Source organism: Papaver somniferum, unplaced genomic scaffold, assembly GCF_003573695.1.
Source record: "Papaver somniferum cultivar HN1 unplaced genomic scaffold, ASM357369v1 unplaced-scaffold_35, whole genome shotgun sequence".
Taxonomy (NCBI): Eukaryota; Viridiplantae; Streptophyta; class Magnoliopsida; order Ranunculales; family Papaveraceae; genus Papaver; species Papaver somniferum.
This window is the reverse complement of record NW_020645971.1, coordinates 1,141,310-1,161,511: the sequence shown is the minus strand read 5'-3', so window position 1 is coordinate 1,161,511 and position 20,202 is coordinate 1,141,310. Positions and strand designations below refer to the sequence as shown.

At 36.6% G+C, this 20,202-nt stretch overlaps 1 protein-coding gene and 3 long non-coding RNA genes across 5 annotated transcripts; 2 read left to right on the top strand and 2 right to left on the bottom strand.

The window, feature by feature from the left end:
- The first annotated feature begins 4,712 nt into the window (after window positions 1-4,712).
- Window positions 4,713-6,681, top strand: LOC113342182. 2 transcript variants are annotated; one of them, XR_003356501.1, is made up of 4 exons: window positions 4,713-5,262; window positions 5,373-5,487; window positions 5,673-5,748; window positions 6,032-6,681. It is a non-coding gene; the product is annotated as an uncharacterized LOC113342182 (long non-coding RNA). The 2 variants fall into 2 exon arrangements; XR_003356502.1 differs by having other exon boundaries at window positions 5,673-5,760.
- A 3,450-nt stretch (window positions 6,682-10,131) lies between these two features.
- Window positions 10,132-10,754, top strand: LOC113342226. The gene is made up of 2 exons (XR_003356530.1): window positions 10,132-10,322; window positions 10,550-10,754. It is a non-coding gene; the product is annotated as an uncharacterized LOC113342226 (long non-coding RNA).
- A 603-nt stretch (window positions 10,755-11,357) lies between these two features.
- LOC113342311 lies at window positions 11,358-13,624 on the bottom strand. Its single transcript, XR_003356594.1, has 2 exons — window positions 12,932-13,624; window positions 11,358-11,546 (listed from the first exon to the last, which is right to left on the bottom strand). It is a non-coding gene; the product is annotated as an uncharacterized LOC113342311 (long non-coding RNA).
- A 550-nt stretch (window positions 13,625-14,174) lies between these two features.
- Window positions 14,175-18,984, bottom strand: LOC113342235 (fumarate hydratase 1, mitochondrial). The gene is made up of 17 exons (XM_026586837.1): window positions 18,744-18,984; window positions 18,533-18,650; window positions 18,279-18,428; window positions 18,070-18,180; window positions 17,830-17,913; window positions 17,637-17,735; window positions 17,402-17,452; window positions 17,275-17,324; window positions 16,792-16,873; window positions 16,578-16,672; window positions 16,435-16,501; window positions 16,246-16,296; window positions 15,929-16,024; window positions 15,254-15,352; window positions 15,121-15,150; window positions 14,970-15,035; window positions 14,175-14,597 (listed from the first exon to the last, which is right to left on the bottom strand). Exons 1-17 carry the CDS (start codon window positions 18,893-18,895, stop codon window positions 14,511-14,513), a joined length of 1,488 nt encoding a protein of 495 aa, XP_026442622.1. The 5' UTR covers window positions 18,896-18,984; the 3' UTR covers window positions 14,175-14,510.
- Between the last annotated feature and the right edge of the window lie 1,218 nt (window positions 18,985-20,202).

Below are 20,202 nucleotides of genomic sequence, written 5' to 3'. Positions count from 1 at the left end.
TATTATTCATCACCGGACTTCTTGTTAGTACGTGACTAAGATAACACACCAAGTCTTCCCAAAGACTCTCAACAACTCTAGTCCATAGGCTACAAACTAGGACTTTAAACAGATTTGAATTCTTCTTATGTTTGTTAGGATATATTCTAAATCTGTAACAAATCTATTATCCTTCCTAATATAAATAAGAAGCATATCTCCACAGGTTATGTGTGGAAGATATTCACCAAATCCCTTTTCTAAGTTGGTATCACGAGTCGATCCAACACACACTTCCGCAAAGAAACATAAAAAAAGAAGAAAACAACTATGGCAACCACAACAAACAGCATGAGAAATATCCAGATTCATCACCTAGTCACCCTAAAACTCACAGAAACAAATCACTCTCTCTGGAAAACCCAATTCAAACCAATATTAAAAGGATATGGTTTCACTGGTTTTATAGATGGAAGCAAAGCAATCCCACCTAAAACTCTCCCTGATTCAGATGAAATTAATCCCCTCTATACAGACTATGAAGCACAGGACTCTCTCATTGTTGGTTGGCTCAATTCAACACTCACACCGGAAGTTCTGTGTCATGTACGTGGTCTGGATACTACCAAATCCGTATGGGATAAACTAGAAAGCTACTTTGCTCCAAAAACACGAGCTCACATGATGAGTCTCAAGAAACAACTCCATTCTATGAACAAAGGTAACAAGTCCCTCAAAACATATTTAACCGATGCTAAAAATCTATTTGAACAGCTTGCAGCAACTGGATATGATGTATCCAATGATGAAAAAATGCAGTCAATAAGTAATGGTTTGAATCAATCCTATGATCCCATTGTCACGGCTCTGAGTACAAAAGATGACATGGATATGGAAACTTTCTACTCCCATCTTCTCACTTTTGATATGAGAATCGAACAGCAGTTGTCCTCCATCCAACAACCGGCTGTCAATGTAGCTGTCTCCAGACTCACACCACAGTTCAAATCCAGTTCCAAGATGCACCAGCAAAACCGTGGTTCACAGAATCACTTCAGTAATCAAAATCCACAATACCAATTCAACAATCAGCAGAAACGTTTCAACATGCAACAACGTGGACAGCAGTCAACCAATACATCTGAGGAACCCTGTCAGATATGCAAAAAAGATGGTCATCAGGCTCCTAGATGCTGGTTTCGGTATGAGAAATCTTCTACTCCTAAATCAAAAAATCCGGCTGCTTATATTGCTCTTCCAGGATCGGATACAACCAACAACTGGGTGACTGACTCTGGCGCAACACATCATATGACATCGGATTTCAGAAATCTGTCTATACCTCATGAGTATGACGGGACTGAACAAGTACAAGTTGGGAATGGTAATAGTGTTCCTATTTCTCATGTTGGCAATGCATCATTTACTATTAATTCCAGGGTGTTTTCGTTAAATCACATATTCCATGTTCCAAATATCAACAGAAACCTATTGTCTGTTTCACAATTTTGTAAAGACAATAATGTGTTCTTTGAGTTTCACTCTTCTCAATTTTTTGTGAAGGACAATATGACGGGGGAGCTGTTGCTGCGCGGCCTGAGTAGGAATGGTCTTTACATCTTTGACGACTTGAACAAGCTGGATCATATTATAAAACCCCAAGTTCATGTTGCTTCAACTCTGCCAGTTTGGCATCAACGTCTAGGTCACCCAATGATAAGAACTGTCTCAAGCATTTGTCGTAGATTCTCTTTACCTATTTCGAATAAGTCTTTTGATTACTGCCATTCATGTCATGTAAGCAAGAGTAAGAGATTACCTTTCTCTCACAGTAGTACTTCTTATGATATTCCTTTGAGTTTAGTTGTGTCTGACATTTGGACTTCACCAAAATTGTCTAGTATTGGTTTTCGGTATTACATGTTAATTATGGATGTTTATTCCCATTATACTTGGATTTTTCCAATGGTTCAACGTTCTGAAGCCTTAAATATATTTATTCTCTTTCGAAAGCAAGTTGAAAATCTGACAAATCACAGGATCAAAATTTTTCAGTCTGACAATGCTTTAGAGTACAAAAAGTTCACATCTTATTTGAATGATTCTGGCATTCAGCACAGATTCACTTGTCCGCATACATCTGCACAAAACGGAATTGCTGAAAGGCGAATTAGACATGTCACTGAGTCTGGTTTGGCACTTCTTTTCCAAGCGTCGATTCCCTATTCTTATTGGTCAGACGCTTTTCTAACGGCTTGCTTCCTGATAAATCGTCTACCAAAATCTAAAAGTGTCTCTGCTACTCCATTAGAGTTATTGTTCAACAAAAAACCTGACTACTCTTTTCTTAGGGTCTTTGGCTGTTTAGCATATCCATGTTTACGTCCTTACAACTCCAATAAACTAGAGCCTCGGTCTTTGCCGTGTGTGTTTATAAGATATAACAATGCACACAAAGGTTACCTTTGTCTACATCGTGAAAGTGGACGCATATATGTTTCTCGTCATGTTCGTTTTGTTGAAGAAACATTCCCTTTCAAGGCCAAGCAGCAGCAAGGAACCCAGTCATCGCAAGGTATGATTCCATCTGACACAAGTGTTTTTCTTCATTCACCTTTTCAAAATACGTCTTTTGGCTTGTGCTTCCCGTAATTTACCTGAGCCTGCTGTGTTACTTCTGCTGAGAATACTATGAGTTCTACTCCACCGGTTGCTGAAACACGTCATAGTTCTCCTGTTACCACTGCTGCATCTCCTGGTGGATCTGCTGCTACGTCACACCAAGCCTCAGTTCCTGTTGGCTCTCCAGCGTCGCCCTCTGCAACTTTGTCTGCTGAAGCGTCTGCAGCGTCATCAGTTGTTGGCTCTCCTGATGAGCGTCTACAGCGTCATCAACTCCATTGCTCTCTTCGTCTCAACCTCCCGCAGACATCGATGCCAGTGCAGCAATACCTACTCACTCCATGCAGACACGATCAAGTCCGGAATAGTGAAGCCTGCCCAAATTCAGTCTCTTGGCCACCAAACATCCCCTGTTGGACTCCGACTTTATGGAACCTTCTTGTTACACGGAGGCTTGTAAATTACCACAATGGAGAGCTGCAATGGGTAACCAGATCAATGCTCTTATCCGAAATGGTACGTACTCACTTGCAAAACAACTGCCTGGTATGAATATCGTGGGTTCCAAATGGGTTTTTCGTGTAAAACAAAACTCGGATGGCAGCATTGATCGCTACAAAGCTCGGCTTTGCGAAAGGTTTTAATCAACGCGAGGGTGTTGATTACAGTGAGACCTTCAGCCCGGTTATCAAACCCTGCACTATCAGACTAGTTCTCTCTATTGCGGTAATGCATAATTGGTCTTTAAAGCAACTAGACGTTGAGAATGCATTTCTGCATGGCCGCTTAGATGAAGATGTCTATATGAAACAGCCCCCTGGCTTTGTGGATCCGAATCGTCCTACTCATGTGTGTAAATTACATAAGTCTTTGTACGGTCTTAAACAAGCTCCGAGGGCCTGGTTCTCGAGGTTGAGTACTTATTTATTAGCTCTTGGGTTCAAGGGTTCTGTGGCGGATACATCTCTTTTTGTTTAAAAACATCATCTTCGATTACATATCTACTTGTTTATGTAGATGACATTATCGTCACAGGCTCGGATCCACAATCCATTAATAATCTCATTCTGGATCTGGGATCGGAATTTGCTATTAAAGATATGGGGGATTTGCATTACTTTCTTGGCATAGAGGTGTTGCGCAACAATGGTGGACTAGCACTCACACAACGGAAATATGTATCGGATCTGCTGAAGCGAACGAAGCTGGATGGAGTTAAACCAGTTTCTACCCCGTTGTCGTCAAGTGAAAAAATGCGGCAACAAGGTACTGAGAAAATGTCTGATCCTACTTTATATCGCAACGTTGTTGGTGCTTTGCAATATCTTCATCTTACTAGGCCAGATATCTCTGTTGTTGTTAATAAAGTTTGTCAATATATGCATAATCCTTATGTCGAACACTGGGAGAGTGTCAAACACATCCTTCGCTATCTGAAAAGCACAATTGATTATGGTTTACATCTTAGCCCATCCACAGACTTTTCTCTTCAGGCATATTCAGATGCTGACTGGGCTGGTAGTTTAGATGATCGAAGATCTATTAGCGGCTACTGTGTATTTTTTGGCGGTAATCTAATTTCTTGGAGTGCTAGAAAACAGAAAACGGTTTCGAGATCCAGCACAGAAGCGGAATATCGAGGTGTTGCCATTGCGACGTCAGAATTGGTTTGGATACAGTCGTTATTAGTGGAACTGGGATTTTTGGTTTCGGCGCCAATTCTATGGTGTGATAATTTGGGGGCTACTTATTTGACTGCGAATCCGGTCTTTCATGCACGTACTAAACATATTGAAATCGATTACCATTTTGTTAGAGAACGGGTTGCAAGCAAGAAGCTATGTGTACGTTTCATTAGTTCTCGAGATCAACTGGCGGATATTTTTACGAAAGGTCTTTCATCACCAAGATTTCAAATTTTTCGATCCAAGTTGCACATCCGTCAACTCCAGTACAACTTGAGGGGCGGTGTTAGTACGTGACTAAGATAACACACCAAGTCTTCCCAAAGACTCGCAACAACTCTAGTCCATAGGCTACAAACTAGGACTTTAAACAGATTTGAATTCTTCTTATGTTTGTTAGGATATATTCTAAATCTGTAACAAATCTATTATCTTTCCTAATATAAATAAGAAGCATATCTCCACAGGTTATGTGGTGAAGATATTCACCAAATCCCTTTTCTAAGTCTTCTATTTATCAATAACAACAGCGAACCCTAGAAATTACTTCTTCTCTGTTCATTACATCTCCAATTACTTCTCAAACCCTGACTGCAATCTCTAATTCAAACTAAAACCCATGTCTTACTTAGGGTTTCTATTTGTTTGAGATGTTTGTATTTGTTTGTATCCATCTCACTGACAGTATGATTGATTTGGTGAAGCACGGGGAATGAATGTTGCAATGAGTGATTGAATGAGATGTGTATGAAATAGATGAATGCTTAGGGTGTTCTCAGTTCTATCTGTTGTGAGTAGTGTCGAGATATGAGCTCTGGGTTGTGTTTACAAGCATTTGGTGGTGACGGAAATGTTGCAGTTCAGGTCAAGAGGTAGAGAAAATGGTTTTTGATGGAAAGATCGAACAACCGTCAAAGATTTGGATCTTGCCATTCGTTTGAAGGGTTGGAAATTCGTTTATGTTGGTGATATTCAGGTATTTTAATTAGGCATCTCACTATTTAACACGAACTTACATTTTTTACTGACTGAATATTTAACTCTGGTTCCGGTCTAACAAAAAAAAAAATCCCCTCAATTTGAAAGGAAAAAAAATGAACTGCCAAGTACTGTTGAAGCATTTCGATTCGAACAACATAGATGGTCCTGCGGACCTGCAAATTTGTTTAGAAAAATGGCTATGGAAATCATCAGAAATGAGGTATGTTGTAATCAAATTCTTTCGTGCAATATTAGTTCACATTTGATACAAATGTGTGTAGTTCAATGAAGTTTGTTGTGGAGTCAATATTATCAACAGGTGACCAAACTACAACCAACGTTATCAGGAGGTGACCAAACTCTTGCAAAATGGGTCTTTAATTTTATTTTATTTGATTTAAACAGCAAAAAAAAGGCAAGAGGGGTTCGCAGTTTGCTGCAACAATGACGGCATACCAAAAAAAAGGGACTGTAATAAGTGGTATAATAAAAGGTTCTTTCTTCATTTATTTTGTTTCCTTCTGTATGTTATTTACACTCTTATGCTTATTTTGTTTGTGTATGAAATATGCTAACAAATTCTTAGATATATAACTGCAACCAAATGATTTCTTATTTGGTTGCTAATGATTAACTAATATTAGAAGAAGAAGAAGAAGAAGAAGAAGAAGAAGAAGAAGAATTTCATGAATATATACATATGCATGTCTTAGCCACAGTTTTAGAACCTTATCTGACATTTTATTTTCTTGGATAAATCCCAGTAAGTGAGCAGTAGATTGAAGTAAGCTATCATGGCGCGACATTGGTTTGGCCTGGCAAGATGGCCTAGGCCTTGACCACTCAGCTGAGTCAGTTAGCGGACTCTGACTAGAACTAGCTGACTCAGTGGAACGGGGCGATCCGAAATCGAGCTATACTAAATCAAAAATCCTAAGTATGCATCGGAACGGGACGAAGCAAAGCGGTTTTCGGGTACGCGCGGTGCGTAGCACGGGCAAAAAATCTAGTGTCACATAAAACCCCGATTTGGACAATCGGATTATACATATGCCAACGTCAACCGATTCTGTAAGTCCTCTGTTAACCTACCCAGAATCGGTTTACAAGTGCATGAACGTAAACCGATTATGGGTACTGTTTACGAGAAAAAAGTCAAGAAATTTAAGTTGTTTGATGTTTTGAAGAACTCTTTAACATTAGTTGATCTCACATCTAAAACATAACTAGTACAACCGTTGCCACGGTGTGAGGGCCGACCGAAGAACTTGACAAAACGACACCACTACGTGATTGCACAAATTCAGATTTGTAAAGTAAAAAAAACATTGTAAAAGAGATGTTCAGACAAATTTTATCATAATTCTAGTTTATAAAACAAAATTGTATTAACTTGATAATGTAAAAAAATTTCTCATATGGGAATTTCTTGTAGGTTCATGTAATATCTTACACTTTCACCTTATTTGGTTTAGCCAATCAAACCAAAAACAAGTTACACAGGGAGCAAGAGAGTAAAATAACTTAGATTAGTTCTTATAATTTCTGCATTGAATTCCCCCAAGGAATAGAACCTTACATGCTTACATGATAAAAGATCAGAACAAGACTGATTTGCTCTCTCATACATCACATAAAACTGAGAGAAACCAAAGTTAGCTAATCCGCAGTCACATCTCCCTTTCACTCTGATCTGTGCTCAAAAAACTTTAGTTCCAATCAGTGACCATTGCAGCCAAGTTGGCAAAATTGTTGCATAAGTCTGACATATTAAGGATTCTAGACAGAAGTTAACTTAATGTTCGTCAGTAATGGAACTTACACAGAGCACAACCAAGAGCAATTCCAACCATGCCTCCTCCAACGATAGCAATGTCATGCTGGTCCACATTACTTGATACCCCACACATAAGCTGGTGCTGCTACATATTTGAAGCAAGTGAAAGATGTCCAGATGACAAAATAGAACTCTTTGAAAAGCAGTGATATTTCGACGAATAGGAGCTCAACAAATTATGACAAGCCGAAAAGAAAAATTAGAACATGCACCAGAAGTGCTATGTCAAATATTCGACAATGATAAAAGGCAAAACTCTTACCAGCGCATCATTAGTAAAATTCTTCTTTGAAAATTTGATTGAGCGGATGGTGTTTACTACAGCTTTTTGCGCCAGATACCTATATCAATAAATAAGCATATCCAGAAACAAAATCAAGGTGGTGGTAGGGTTAAGTAATTACTGCATTTTGGAAATCTTAGCAGGATCATCAGTAGGTGTAAACTTCACAAGATGATAATAGGAAAAATCAACTGAGCTGGAGTCGCGGATTCACATACATTTAATGACAAATCACAAGGTTTTGGTTTCATCTGTGGAAACATCGCCGTTGACCATAACTAGACTATCCCCTGCAAGATTGAAGTTAAATTTCTCACACCATGACAGCTTAAATATCATACTTGAAGACCAATTCCAACTGACTTGGTTATACAATCAGTACTAAAACTATGAAAGGTTCATTATCCTCCATTTTCGAAGACGGAAATGATCAAAGAGGGGGTTAATTGCCTGAATTGCATTCACATACATTTGAACAAGGTACTAAATGTTTGTCATATTGTTAAGTAGGAATTACCTATAGGTACTAGTTTAGTGATATTAGTTAGTGGCAGGTCCACCCACTAAAGCCCAGTAATTAGAGGTCTATAATATAAAGAAAATATAAAAATGGACCCAATTTTTTATCACTTGGTCCTGTACACGTGCGAAACTAGGAAGATTTTTTCGGTAAATGTCTGGATACCCTTCATACATAATAACGATAAGACTAAATCAGTCACAAATATTTTCATTTTCATTTTCTCTTTCCACGACTCGACCTCTGTGTTGAAGATCGAAGAAACTCCGTTTGAAAGCATCACCGACGAGTTTTATTGAATGAATCATCAATAAAATCCATCAAATAAGGTAAGTTTCATCTCTTTTGATTGTTTAATTCGGTCGTAATCCTTGATTAGAATTTACATACAAATCTATGGCTTCAAAAACCCTAATAACACTAATTCACTTTGAACTCCTGGCTAGATTCACAATTAGTTTTTAGATCTGTAATCTCATTTCCATTCTCGGTGATTTTAGTTAAAGATTGGTAATATAGATCTGAGTTGTTGATGTTTGATTGTAGATCCGTGATTGCACGATCTGGTAGTACATATATCTCGTACTGATGGTATTATAGATCTTAGTTTTTATTTATTGATGGTAGTACACATAGATCTTAGTTTTAGGTTTATTTTTGTTTTGGTTTGTTTTTTATGAATCTTGATCGTAATTACTCATTTTTTTGGTTAGATTATGGTGTTTTTAACATATTTGAACTATCGCTTTGATTATCTTGTTGTTTTCGCTTCTTTATTTTATCAAATTCGTGCTTGTTTGTTGTTTCAGGGGTATTATCCAGCAGTACATATGTTGCATACTGATACAAATTGCTTTTGATTCTGTTTTATTTTTAGCTGTATCTTATCACTTATTGTTGTTCGATCCATAAGTACATATCTTCGATACTGAAATAAGACTCTCTCGATTCCGTTTTTTTTTGATAGATGCATTACATATGGTTGTTTTTTAGTTCATGAATTAGCATTACATATGTGTCATACTGATACAAACTGCTTTTGATTCTGTTTTATTTCTTAGTTTTACCACTTGTTGTTTGATTCATAGGTACATATATGCGTTACTGAAATAATACTCTCTCGATTATATTTTTTTTTTATAGATTCATTCCATGCAGTTGTTTTAGTTCATGAATCAGCAGTACATATGTGGCATACTGATGCGAACTGCTTTAGACTTTTTCATTTGTTGTTGTTTTATCCATAAGTATATATATGGATTCTGTTAGATTCTACTACCCAATGTAGTATGTTCGAAACTAGAATAAAACATGGAAAACATATAAGGTACATAAGAACTGTATTGGAGTTTTGAGCAGTGCATAACAACTATACTGGATTTTATCTCGAAGTAATTGTTCTTCTTACTGCATACCCGTCTTCACACTACCGAATCAGTGCATAATCATCCACACACATATGAAATATTGTACTATGTGTTTCGATTCTCTTACTTTACACAGACCCGTCACTTGTATTGTGATACAGTTGATATGTAGTTCATGAATCTTCAGTACATATATCGCATACTGATAGAAATTGCTCTTGGTTGTGTTTGATACCTAACAGGAGGAGACTACTTTTGTGAAGAGACATCTTACTGGTGAACTTGAGAAGAAATACAAATGTAGGTATAGTTGATTTAATTTTTGGATTGCTTTGTTTTGATCTGTGCATGAAAATAGGTATTGATTGTTGAGATTGAGTGTGGTTTTTAACATACTAAGAATGAATTAATTGAGTGCATATTTGATATACTGAGAATGAACTGAATACATTTTGGGTGCACCATATTTTGGCAACATGGATCCATGGCAATGTAATGCTGCCAGACCCAATGTTATGTCCAATTAAATGAAAACATTAATATTCAAATGAATTGTTTGTTCTTTGTGGTAACATGTTGCTGGAATATAATGGTTATATCATTTTGTTTACAGTTGTTTATTTATTTTGTTTGTTAAATTAATGAAAAATCATAGTGCATAGATGCTGCACCTCAGAGAAAATTGGTGCTAAATAGCGCAAACACAAATCCAGGGTTCACAACATGGTATTTGTATGATCTATTTTCTAAAGTGTCGTTGTTTGTGCAACAGTTCATACAAATTAGTCAACACCATTGTTTGGAAATCTATGCATCCCTAATAAATTAGTGTAACACCATTGTTTGGCAGTATTATTTGCATCTGTTATGCGGCGGAATGAAGCTTATTCGGTCATTGTGGATGGATGGGCACAACATTGTGATGATTTGAGGACCGCATAGATTGACAGGTATGAGTTTTGCTAATGAAATTTATATGTACTATGCAGACTTTTGACATTTGAGGATCGTATCAATTGCTGGACAGTGTATAAACTCTGGACTCCAGGTAAAAGCAGTGTATAAACGATGTACAATGTTATTTTGTCAGTGTATAAACGTTGTATTGTGTTATTTCTCGGTGTCTAAACTCTGCATTCCATAGAAAATCAGTATCCAAACATTGTTCATAAGTGCTTCATTTTCTATTTCGATTTTAACCCATAAATATAGGGAACTGTTTGGCTTGTTGTTGCACTATTATTTTGATAGAGAACATGTTGTTTTTCCCTGCAGAGTTGCGTTTGATGAAGTAGGCGGTGGTAATATTCAGCTCATCAATATTGTGCGCCTCTGCAATCTCTGTTGTTGAACACAAACTGAGGGTGATGTTCAACAAACATTTAAGTCCTGAACATAGAGTTGCTCTACTTTCCCTGCGAGAATACTCTTGGATTCATGATGCATTAATGTAGAATAGACCTGAATCCTTCAAAGTTTATATATTTGTGAGAGGTCTCGTATTAATTGCATTAATTCAATTTATACACCATGTGATTTGTACTATCTTAGTCTAGTTTATTGTAATTAATAGGTCATTGGTTCAAGGTTCGGTGAGCTCATGTAATTTTGGCTCCACTTTAAGAAAAGAAAATCTAATTGTAACTGATGTGGCTGTCGGTTATTCGTTGTCTATCAAATTTAATAAAATCTGATTTTTTTTAGTATCACTATTGATCATGATGTATAAATCAGTTAAAATGACCTTGGAATTTATTCCCGAGCGAACAGTATGTACTGGCAGTTGAAAATGTCAAAATTGATCTAGTTTCTTCGGTACAACCAATATGTACTGCAGGTTAATGATAGCAAAAATTTCAGTATAGCTAATATGTACTGAAAAGTTGAGTCAAAAATTTCCAGTATAGCTAATATGTATTGAAAAATTAAGCCAAAAATTTCCAGTATAGCTAATATGTACTTTTCAGTATAGCAAATATATACTGAAAGTTTCTAATGTCAAATTGTTTTTAGTATTTATCAGTACAGCGTATATATAGCTGTAAAATCGATCCTGTTTTTTTTCCCGGAATTAGCAGAATCGTAGAAATTAAACTAACTTTATTTTGTTTAATCAACAATTGTCGGTACACTGGCAACCAAAATCCACATCATGATTAAAACAAACAAATAAAGAATATAGGACATAGAAGAAGAAAAATTATACAAATTTAACACATTTACAGATCTTCAATCCCGAATCCTTCACCGCCGCCACCACCATCGCTACTACCTGTTGTCCACCACCATTTTGAAATTAAACAATGTTCCTTTAACACAATCATATATGGAAGCATAAAAACATTCACCAGTATTGTCCTTATGTACTGCATACCCAAGATTATTATCTCATAAACCAACTTAATGATTTTAGAGTACAAAGGCACGGTTATACCTCAATACAACATATATGTACTGGTGTGCAGCGAAAAGAAGAATGAAAGAAAATACCTCATGTCACTTTTGATTGTTATTCGATAGTTTTTGAGTTATGTACTGGTAAATCTATGTGCAAGAAACACAAACAATCTTATATAGAAGCATAATCAATGTTACATAATCAGTATTGCCCTTATGTACTGCATACTCATATGCCTAAAACACCCAAAATCACATGTGAAAGCATAATAATGGTTACTATTCAGTATGTGAGTTATGTACTTGATGTTCATAGTGCCTAAATCCAATGAAAGCGTAAAAAAACCTATTTCATAAGTACTAGAGATATGTACTGGCGGATCATTATCTCATCAACCAAAAATAAACAACATAGTGTTTTTTTACCTCAGTATTGTGTATATGTATCGTTAGATATATGTTGTCAATACAAATAAGAACACACCGCATGTCTTTGATTGTTATTCAACATTTTTTGACTTATGTACTCGCAAATCTATGTGCCAGAAACACAAACTACAAACACAAACACAAACCGTACGTCACTTATGATGATTTTCATCAGTTTTTAAGTTATGTACTGGTGATTTGAACAGTCAAAAGCTAAAAAAACCATCTTATACACAGTGATGTATCATATTGGTTAAAGATTTTTTCAGTACAACATATATGTACTACTGATTCATACCTTTTTCTGCTATTGATTTCAGTACTCTTATTTTATATTTTGCTCGTTGATTTGGTTTTTGGTATTGGTGATTCTTCGTAATCATCTTCTTCTTATATGAGAGCGGTACTATCTTCGTAGATCTAAAAAAAAATATTGATTTAAGTTGGAAAATCGAAATCTTTTTGGATTTTTGAGTATTGGTTTCTCTTAGATCGAAATCTACGTTTTTGGTTTGTGATTCTCCGATTGAAACACAAGAATTTCTCTTAGAACAGAGAAGAGAAATGAAAAACGAAACGCGAGGAAGAACACAGAGATTGGATTTTTTATGAGAGAGAGAAGAATATCGAATGATATTAGGTAACACGTTTGGAAACGATGGGTATTCCAGTCATTTCCATGTTTTAATTAATTTTGGACCTCCGGATAATAAAAACTTCCGGTTGGACCATACTATAACTAAGTATATGGACTTAGGACCAAATAGCAAATTTTCCTATTGTTAAAACAACATTAAAATTTGTAAGAATTCATAAAGTTTGAGAACTTACGAAGCTTGCAATGGAATCCAAAGAAATAACACTGAATCTTCCCAAGTATGATTCAGAGAGAAAAAGCCCCCAAAATAGCCAAGAAATTTGATAAAGCTGACCACGTTGACAAAATAGTTACCCCAGCAGCACTACTGCAATCAGTTGCAGTAGCAACACATTCACTATCTCCACCATTTCAAACATTAAATCACCACCATCTTCAGATTTCGGCTCCTACAAATCTCAGTACAACCACCATGCCCCTGTAATTATTATCTCTGCAGCATTAATCGATAATCACCCATCAGATCCTTTAGCCATCACCAGTGCTCCATTCCTCTTATCCACTGTCGCTGCAATACCCGCTTCAAATCTTCATAATTCAACCATCAAATCCATTTGCAACGAATCCAGAGATAACCCATTCTTCCATGGTCGATTCCATCTTCAATTTCTTTTCTTTCATCATCTCCTCTCTCAGTCACAGATCGAACCCATCTCAACTTCAATTAACAGTCACTAGATCTTCAATTAACCCATATCATAACCACCCTTTCGTTGCGTTCTCGAACTCGAAATCATATTCTCAAACTCTAACCAAAATCACCAGAAGTTCAGAGAGGAAAAATCGAGAAGAAACCGAGAGGAGGAAGAAGAAAAAGAAAAAAAAGAAAAACTAAAATTTGACGGAGAGTTTGCTGAAGAAAAAGGAAAAACTAAAAACTTTGATGTGACCTTTGTGTCAATTGACAAAAATTCCGGCTATTAGAGGGGCATTCTTGTTTTTTCGACACAGACCATTCTGAATCTTTTTTTGTTAATTGATCACTTAGATTTGTAAAAAAATCATTTTTTGTTAATTGATCACTTAGATTTGACAAAAAAATGGCCATATAAAGTCCTCCATTTTCGGCCCAATTAACACCCAATATAATTAATTAATACTAATTAAACAAGAATAAAATAGGTACTTGGTAATTATTGGATAAGGGGCGATGTGAAAATTATTTCTAATGACTTTTTTTGTCATCTAGTAGCAGGCTCATATAAGTGACATAGACCCCAATTTAGCCATGCTTTTCATCATTTGGTGGTGTTGCAATAAAAAAATGGTGTCATATAATATTCAAGCATTTCTTGTTACAAGGTAAAGACGAGCTCCCTTTACTAGGGCAATCAATCTCCCTTTATTTCAGGGTAATCAAATCGCAAGACGACGTGCATGAACCAAAAATTCGAAAATGTCAGCAGAAAATCATCATCAATGGTCAATTAGAATCACCACTTTATTCGCATTAAAGCACGCATCTCTTATCGATTCTCTCATAATAATAGACAGATGTGCACATGATAATAGACAGAAAATCATCATCAATGGTAAATTAGAATCACCAAAAATTCGAAAATGTCAGCAGAAAATCATCATCAATGGTAAATTAGAATCACCACTTTATTCGCATTAAAGCACGCATCTCTTATCGATTCTCTCATAATAACAGACATATGTGCACATGAGAGAAGGAGAACACAGCCTCCAGCCAATGGGCTCGGGAAGTCGGAAAAATGTTGTCTTAATGATCCTAAAACTTTTCATGTTTTAGTCCGAGGGGCCAATCATCTTGGCAGGGACCACTAGCTCATCGAATTCTTCACTTGTTAGCACACCAAGTTTTAAAGCGGCTTCCTGGAATGTAAAAGCTTCTTGTTAGCTTCAGATATCGGACATAAAATAAAGAATATGATCGATCAAGCAACAAACTACAGTTTTGTTTTAAGCTTCTTAACGACCTGAAACGAACAACAGTGGCCAGAAGAAAGATAATTGGGTGTTAAAAACATTTTTTCTACTTCTACTAGCTTAATCCCCTTAATGCTCATGCCCAAATATTTGGAAAAAATAGATTAGCCAGCTCGATATCCAAACATGGATTTTTCAAATTTGTATAACGACCATATGAGCAAAGGAAATATACAAGTACCCTCGAAATGTTCATAAAAATACTGATGCTCGACAAGGTATATGTATATATATATTAAGAGAGAGAGAGAGGATCACCTTCAGAGTTGAGCCCTCCTTGTGTGCTTTCTTGGCAACTGCGGCAGCATTATCATAACCAATTTTCTGGAAAAAGCAGCAAGTTCATCATTAGACCTTTCAACTTGAAAGAAACAATGCAGCAAAGAAAGCAATACATGTGACAACTTACAGGGTTCAAAGAGGTGACAAGCATCAGTGACTGCAAGGCCAAAAAAAGAAAAACAAAGTACAATGAGATATTTGGCTTTTGGGCGTTTACATGTAACAAGAAAGAACAAACTTTAATGTGCTAATAACTTTACCTCGTGCAGTAATTTTGAAATTCTCTCGTTATTGGCTTGAATTCCTCTTACACAATTCTTTTCGAAGGATACAGATGCATCTCCCAGTAACCTTAATGACTGTCAACAAAAAGTGAGCTATAACTCAGCGAAAACACGATAGATAGCCTAAAACAATGCCGAAGGCTGAGGAACAGATTAAACCTCCCAACTGAGAAAAAGCACGACAAATTGGTGTAACCAGACTCATTGAGTGAATGTTTTCAAAAGGTACCATTTTTAAACTATATGCAAGATATACTTAGCAAAAGTACTACTAGAATATAATTCTAGTTACAGAAATGACCAAATTGGCAAAGAAACTACTTGAGTAATGATAGTAGCCTATAAAGTAACAACAAAGATGCCAATTTTTCTAAAATATAATATAGCTTTTAGACGCCAAAAACAGAATACACGTATATTCTTCTATAAACTTCAATGCAGTATGATTGCGTAGTAAAAAGTTCTGCGAACATCGAGTGCAAAGCATATACGATAAGACACATGGAGGTATCCTAGGTGGCCCATCAATGAAGATGATAGACGAAAGATGAATGAGATATAAACTTCCATGTTTTACCTAATTTGTTAGGATTTGTCGAGTACTTCAATTAAAACATGTTATTAATAATATGGGTGACATGCAGTACTCACTCGTAAAAGGGCACTAGCCATCATTGGCTTGTAGACGTTGAGTTCAAAATGACCATTTGATCCACCAACTGTAATGGCTACATGGTTTCCCATAATCTGCAAGTTTCACACATTGATTAGTAGAACTGCTGAACTGAGCAAGTTAAACAAATAAACTTCATTTTATGATCACTTCTTCCATGATTTGGGTGCCCATTTTCTTATGATTCAAGAAAAATCCTACAAAAATGTCATGAAGTTAAGTAACTTCTTTTGATGGCTTATCATACTTCATCTTCATGGTTACATGACAAAACATATAGGAAACGAGATATCACCTGAGCACAGACCATCGTGAGAGCCTCACACTGAGTAGGATTTACCTTCCCCTGTAACAGTATCAGAAATCCCAAATAAGCAGGAATTAGATGTAAGTAGGTATAATCTCTACTTTATTGATATCATTTTTACCCTAAAGGATAAAAAAAATAAATGAAACGGAGACCAGATAAGGAAAGAGTACATACAGGCATGATACTGCTGCCCGGCTCATTTTCAGGTAGAATAAGTTCCCCAAGACCGCAACGTGGACCACTGAAATAAGCAAATGTCAATGCCACGGGGTGTGGTGCTACATTTGTCAGTAAAATACACGATTAAACTTACACACCTTCCAAGTAAACGTATGTCATTTGCAATCTTCATAAGAGAAGTAGACACTGTGTTCAAGGCTCCACTAGTTTCAACAAAAGCATCATGTGCAGCCTGGTGGAGCATTCAAGAATCCACAAAAGTTAAAACAAGAAGGAAACAGAAAACAGTCATAACTCAATAACAATCAGAAACCAATAGGAAAGCGAGTCCTATTAGAGCATAGAGACTACCAGAGCTTCAAACTTGTTCTCGGCCGTAACAAATGGTAGATTGGTTTCCTCTGCAACTGCTGTAGCAATTTTCACATCAAACCTGAAATTCAGATGTGTCAAACATACAAAGCAATTATGGTAATAACAAAAAAAAGATATACATATAATAAAACAATGGCAGTCTTTTAAGGGATAATATGTAAAGGAGTTTGTACAGATTACAGACAGTGTCAACTTGCACGTTAACTTAAACCTTCTATAAAGCAAGGCAGAAGAAAGAATAAAAAACGTAAATATTTATTCATTTATTCCATACATGGCACCAGATGCCAATTCAATAAGCCACTAACTGATGCAGGTAATATTCATTGGAAGTTCAAAAGAAAGTGATGCTATATACGCATTGTGGATCGATATATTGCAGAAGTAGATAAGAACAAAAACCCTAAAGGGCAATATTAGTCAAGAGAAATGAGGATAAACAGACAAGTGAACCTATACCCTTTCTTAGTATTCAATCCTGTTCCTACCGCCGTACCACCTTGAGCAAGCTTCACAAAGGAAAATTAAAATCCATTAGCGTTGAAGATTAAAAAAGACATGTAAGTACAATAGGTGGATCACAGACCTGATACATCCGTGGAAGAGTACACAATACTCGATCTATTCCGTACTTCACCTGCAACACGAGTATTAACAAATGTCAGGAATTGCTCCTAAAATAACCCTTGGAGCATCCAAAATAGAAAACCAATCATCAACTATAACAATATGGTTGTAACAAACGTATACGAAACTTCATACATTTGTACGCTGAAAAATAATATGAACTATGGAGACTATTAACAAACAAATAAGCTTACTTGTGTAGAATAGCCACTGAACTCTTGCCCGAGAGTTAAAGGTGTTGCATCTTGAGTGTGTGTTCGTCCAATTTTAATAATGTCACTGAATTCAAGAGACTGAAAAAGACATAGAAAAGATACAAATTTGTTCATGAAAGGGTATTGCTTAAACCAAAGTGAGGATAAGGTATAACAGGGAATTTCATACAACCTTGCACTGTAATGAACTGTGCAACTGTTTCAAGCTTGGTATAAATCTTGAGTTTATTTCGACTGCAGCAGCAATATGCATGACCTAAACGAAGAACCAATATCAATGGTTATAACCAATTCAGATTCAAATAAATCATGGACTTCAACAATCAAGAACTGCGAACAAGCAACAAAACCATACAAAAAGAACAAACATCAGAACAGAATTATATATGCGAGCTGAAAGGCAAAGGCTTACAGTAGGAAATGTGTCATTTGATGACTGTGATCTATTGACGTGATCATTTGGATGCACAAATTTCTCCCCACGTTTGTGTCCAAGTATCTCAGACGCTCTATTTGCAATTACCTGGAGAAAACCTTACGAATTTAGCTCTACCACTTTATACAGCTAAGAACTATACATTAATTTTAAAACACATTACAAAATCCGTTATCCATACAAACCTCATTGGCGTTCATGTTACTTTGAGTACCGCTTCCAGTTTGCCAAATCACGAGCGGAAAATGATCATTAAGTTTCCCTTGAGAAACTTCATCAGCAGCTTGAATTATCGCTTTCCCAATGGTAGGATCAAGACCATACTCCATATTAACCTAAAAGAAGATTCACATGCGAAATCTTACCAAACCAAAAAACAAACCGCAAAATCACAAATATGTACTAGAAGATTCTAACCAAAAACAATTTGTATACTAACCTTAGAAGCACACTTTTTAAGAACGCCAAACGCACGAATTATAGGTTCGGGCATCTGCTCTCGTTCTCCTCCTATATCGAAATTCTGCAACGATCTCTGCGTTTGTGCTCCCCATAATCTAAACAAAAACGAGATTTCATGTGAGTTTTCATATTAAGGGAAACTAAAAAAAAAAAAAAAGAAGAATCTAGTGAAGTTAGAGAATACTAACTTATCAGAAGGGACTTGAATGGGACCAAATGTATCTCTTTCTTCTCTGAAAGATGTGGAGAAAGATCTGACGAGATAGTACTGAAGTTTTGATGCTGTTGAAGATGATGATGTTATGCTTGAGAATCTACGAGAGGCGTTGAACATCGCCATTTCTAATCCTTCAAAACCCTAATCTCGATCAAACAGAGATTGGGTTTTAGAGAGAGAGATGAAAATGAAACGGTGTACTAAAGTTAGGTCGTCCGAAAAGGGGTGATCAAAAAGTCCGCGACTGCCGATTTCATCCGTATCCGTCCGCAAAGTTGCGGGTGAAACCCAATTCACGAACTCTATGGGCCGGATACGTGTGGGATTCCCAAATCCGCGCTTTTAACGGTTTGGTTGCGGTTGGGCTTCGAAATCCGCAGTTTCATACGCACCGTAGGGCGGTAAGGTTTAAAACAAGTATTCCATCTAAAAGAGATACTGAAGCTAAGAGCAACCACAGTCACGACCAAATTAGAAGATTATACCCAAATTTGGTCCGAAAGTGAAGCACAGTGGGACGGACTATAGTTATATTTGTAATGGATTCCTAGGGTTTGAGACTAAAAGTGGTCGTCAACCCAGACCAAACCCAAATATAACGGGACGTACGTATAGTGAACGTGTGACGGTAGGCGTGGGTATAGTGAGCGTATAGATTTAGGCGTGAGTATATGGAGCGTCCGAGTGTGGAGCGTTAATGAAAACAACGTATGAGTGGGGCGCTATTATAAACTCTGCAAGAGAAAACGGTAATTATACCTGCGCATCGCACCAGGCGTTGATATAGTTTGCGCCCAAATGAAGAGCTATTATATTAGTATATGCACACACTTGAGGAGACGTACATTATATGTCTGCATGTTGTTTGGGCGTTACTTTTAAGCACGTCTCACATTAAACGAGCATTATAAGTGCGTTCCGCATCGAGCGTAGACGATACATGCGCCCCATACATACGTAAATTATATCAACGCTTAACTTTCGGACGTTCATTATACGCCCGCTCTTTATCAGACGTTTTTATATTATTCGCCAGACTAAATTTTAGTCTTCCACCACTGCGTTTCAGCTCAAAAAAAAGCCAATTTTTTTTTAGCTTTTGGTATGGTTTCTAGTATTTAGTCTCATCTATGACTGTGGTTGCTCTAAAGAGGAAGAAAGGAGTGATGTTGTTCACGTCAATGTAGAGTGACTACACAAACAGTGGTAGTGTCTAGCTAAGAACCAGAAAGAGTTTTTGTGTAAGGTCCGTGTTTTCCCTTTATACTTGTTGTTTCTTGTACTGAGCTGATGTAAAACGCAGAGTTAACATATGAATATCAATATGCGCTTTATCTTTGGAATATGCTAGTGGTGTATCTTTATGGTCTGCTCATGTGTTTACTCAAGTATCAGCTGCATATTTTGTTAAGTTGTGGCAAAGAAAAGAC

What these genes read in the sequence shown, in the direction of transcription:
- LOC113342235 (XM_026586837.1), bottom strand. Translation starts at nt 18,895, where the DNA reads ATGGCGATGTTCAACGCCTCTCGTAGATTCTCAAGCATAACATCATCA. An exon ending in CAAATGACACATTTCCTACT is followed by an intron (nt 17,914 to 18,069) that starts GTAAGCCTTTGC and finishes TTCTTCGTTTAG; the next exon opens with GTCATGCATATTGCTGCTGC. An exon ending in TCAGTGGCTATTCTACACAA is followed by an intron (nt 17,453 to 17,636) that starts GTAAGCTTATTT and finishes CTCGTGTTGCAG; the next exon opens with GTGAAGTACGGAATAGATCG.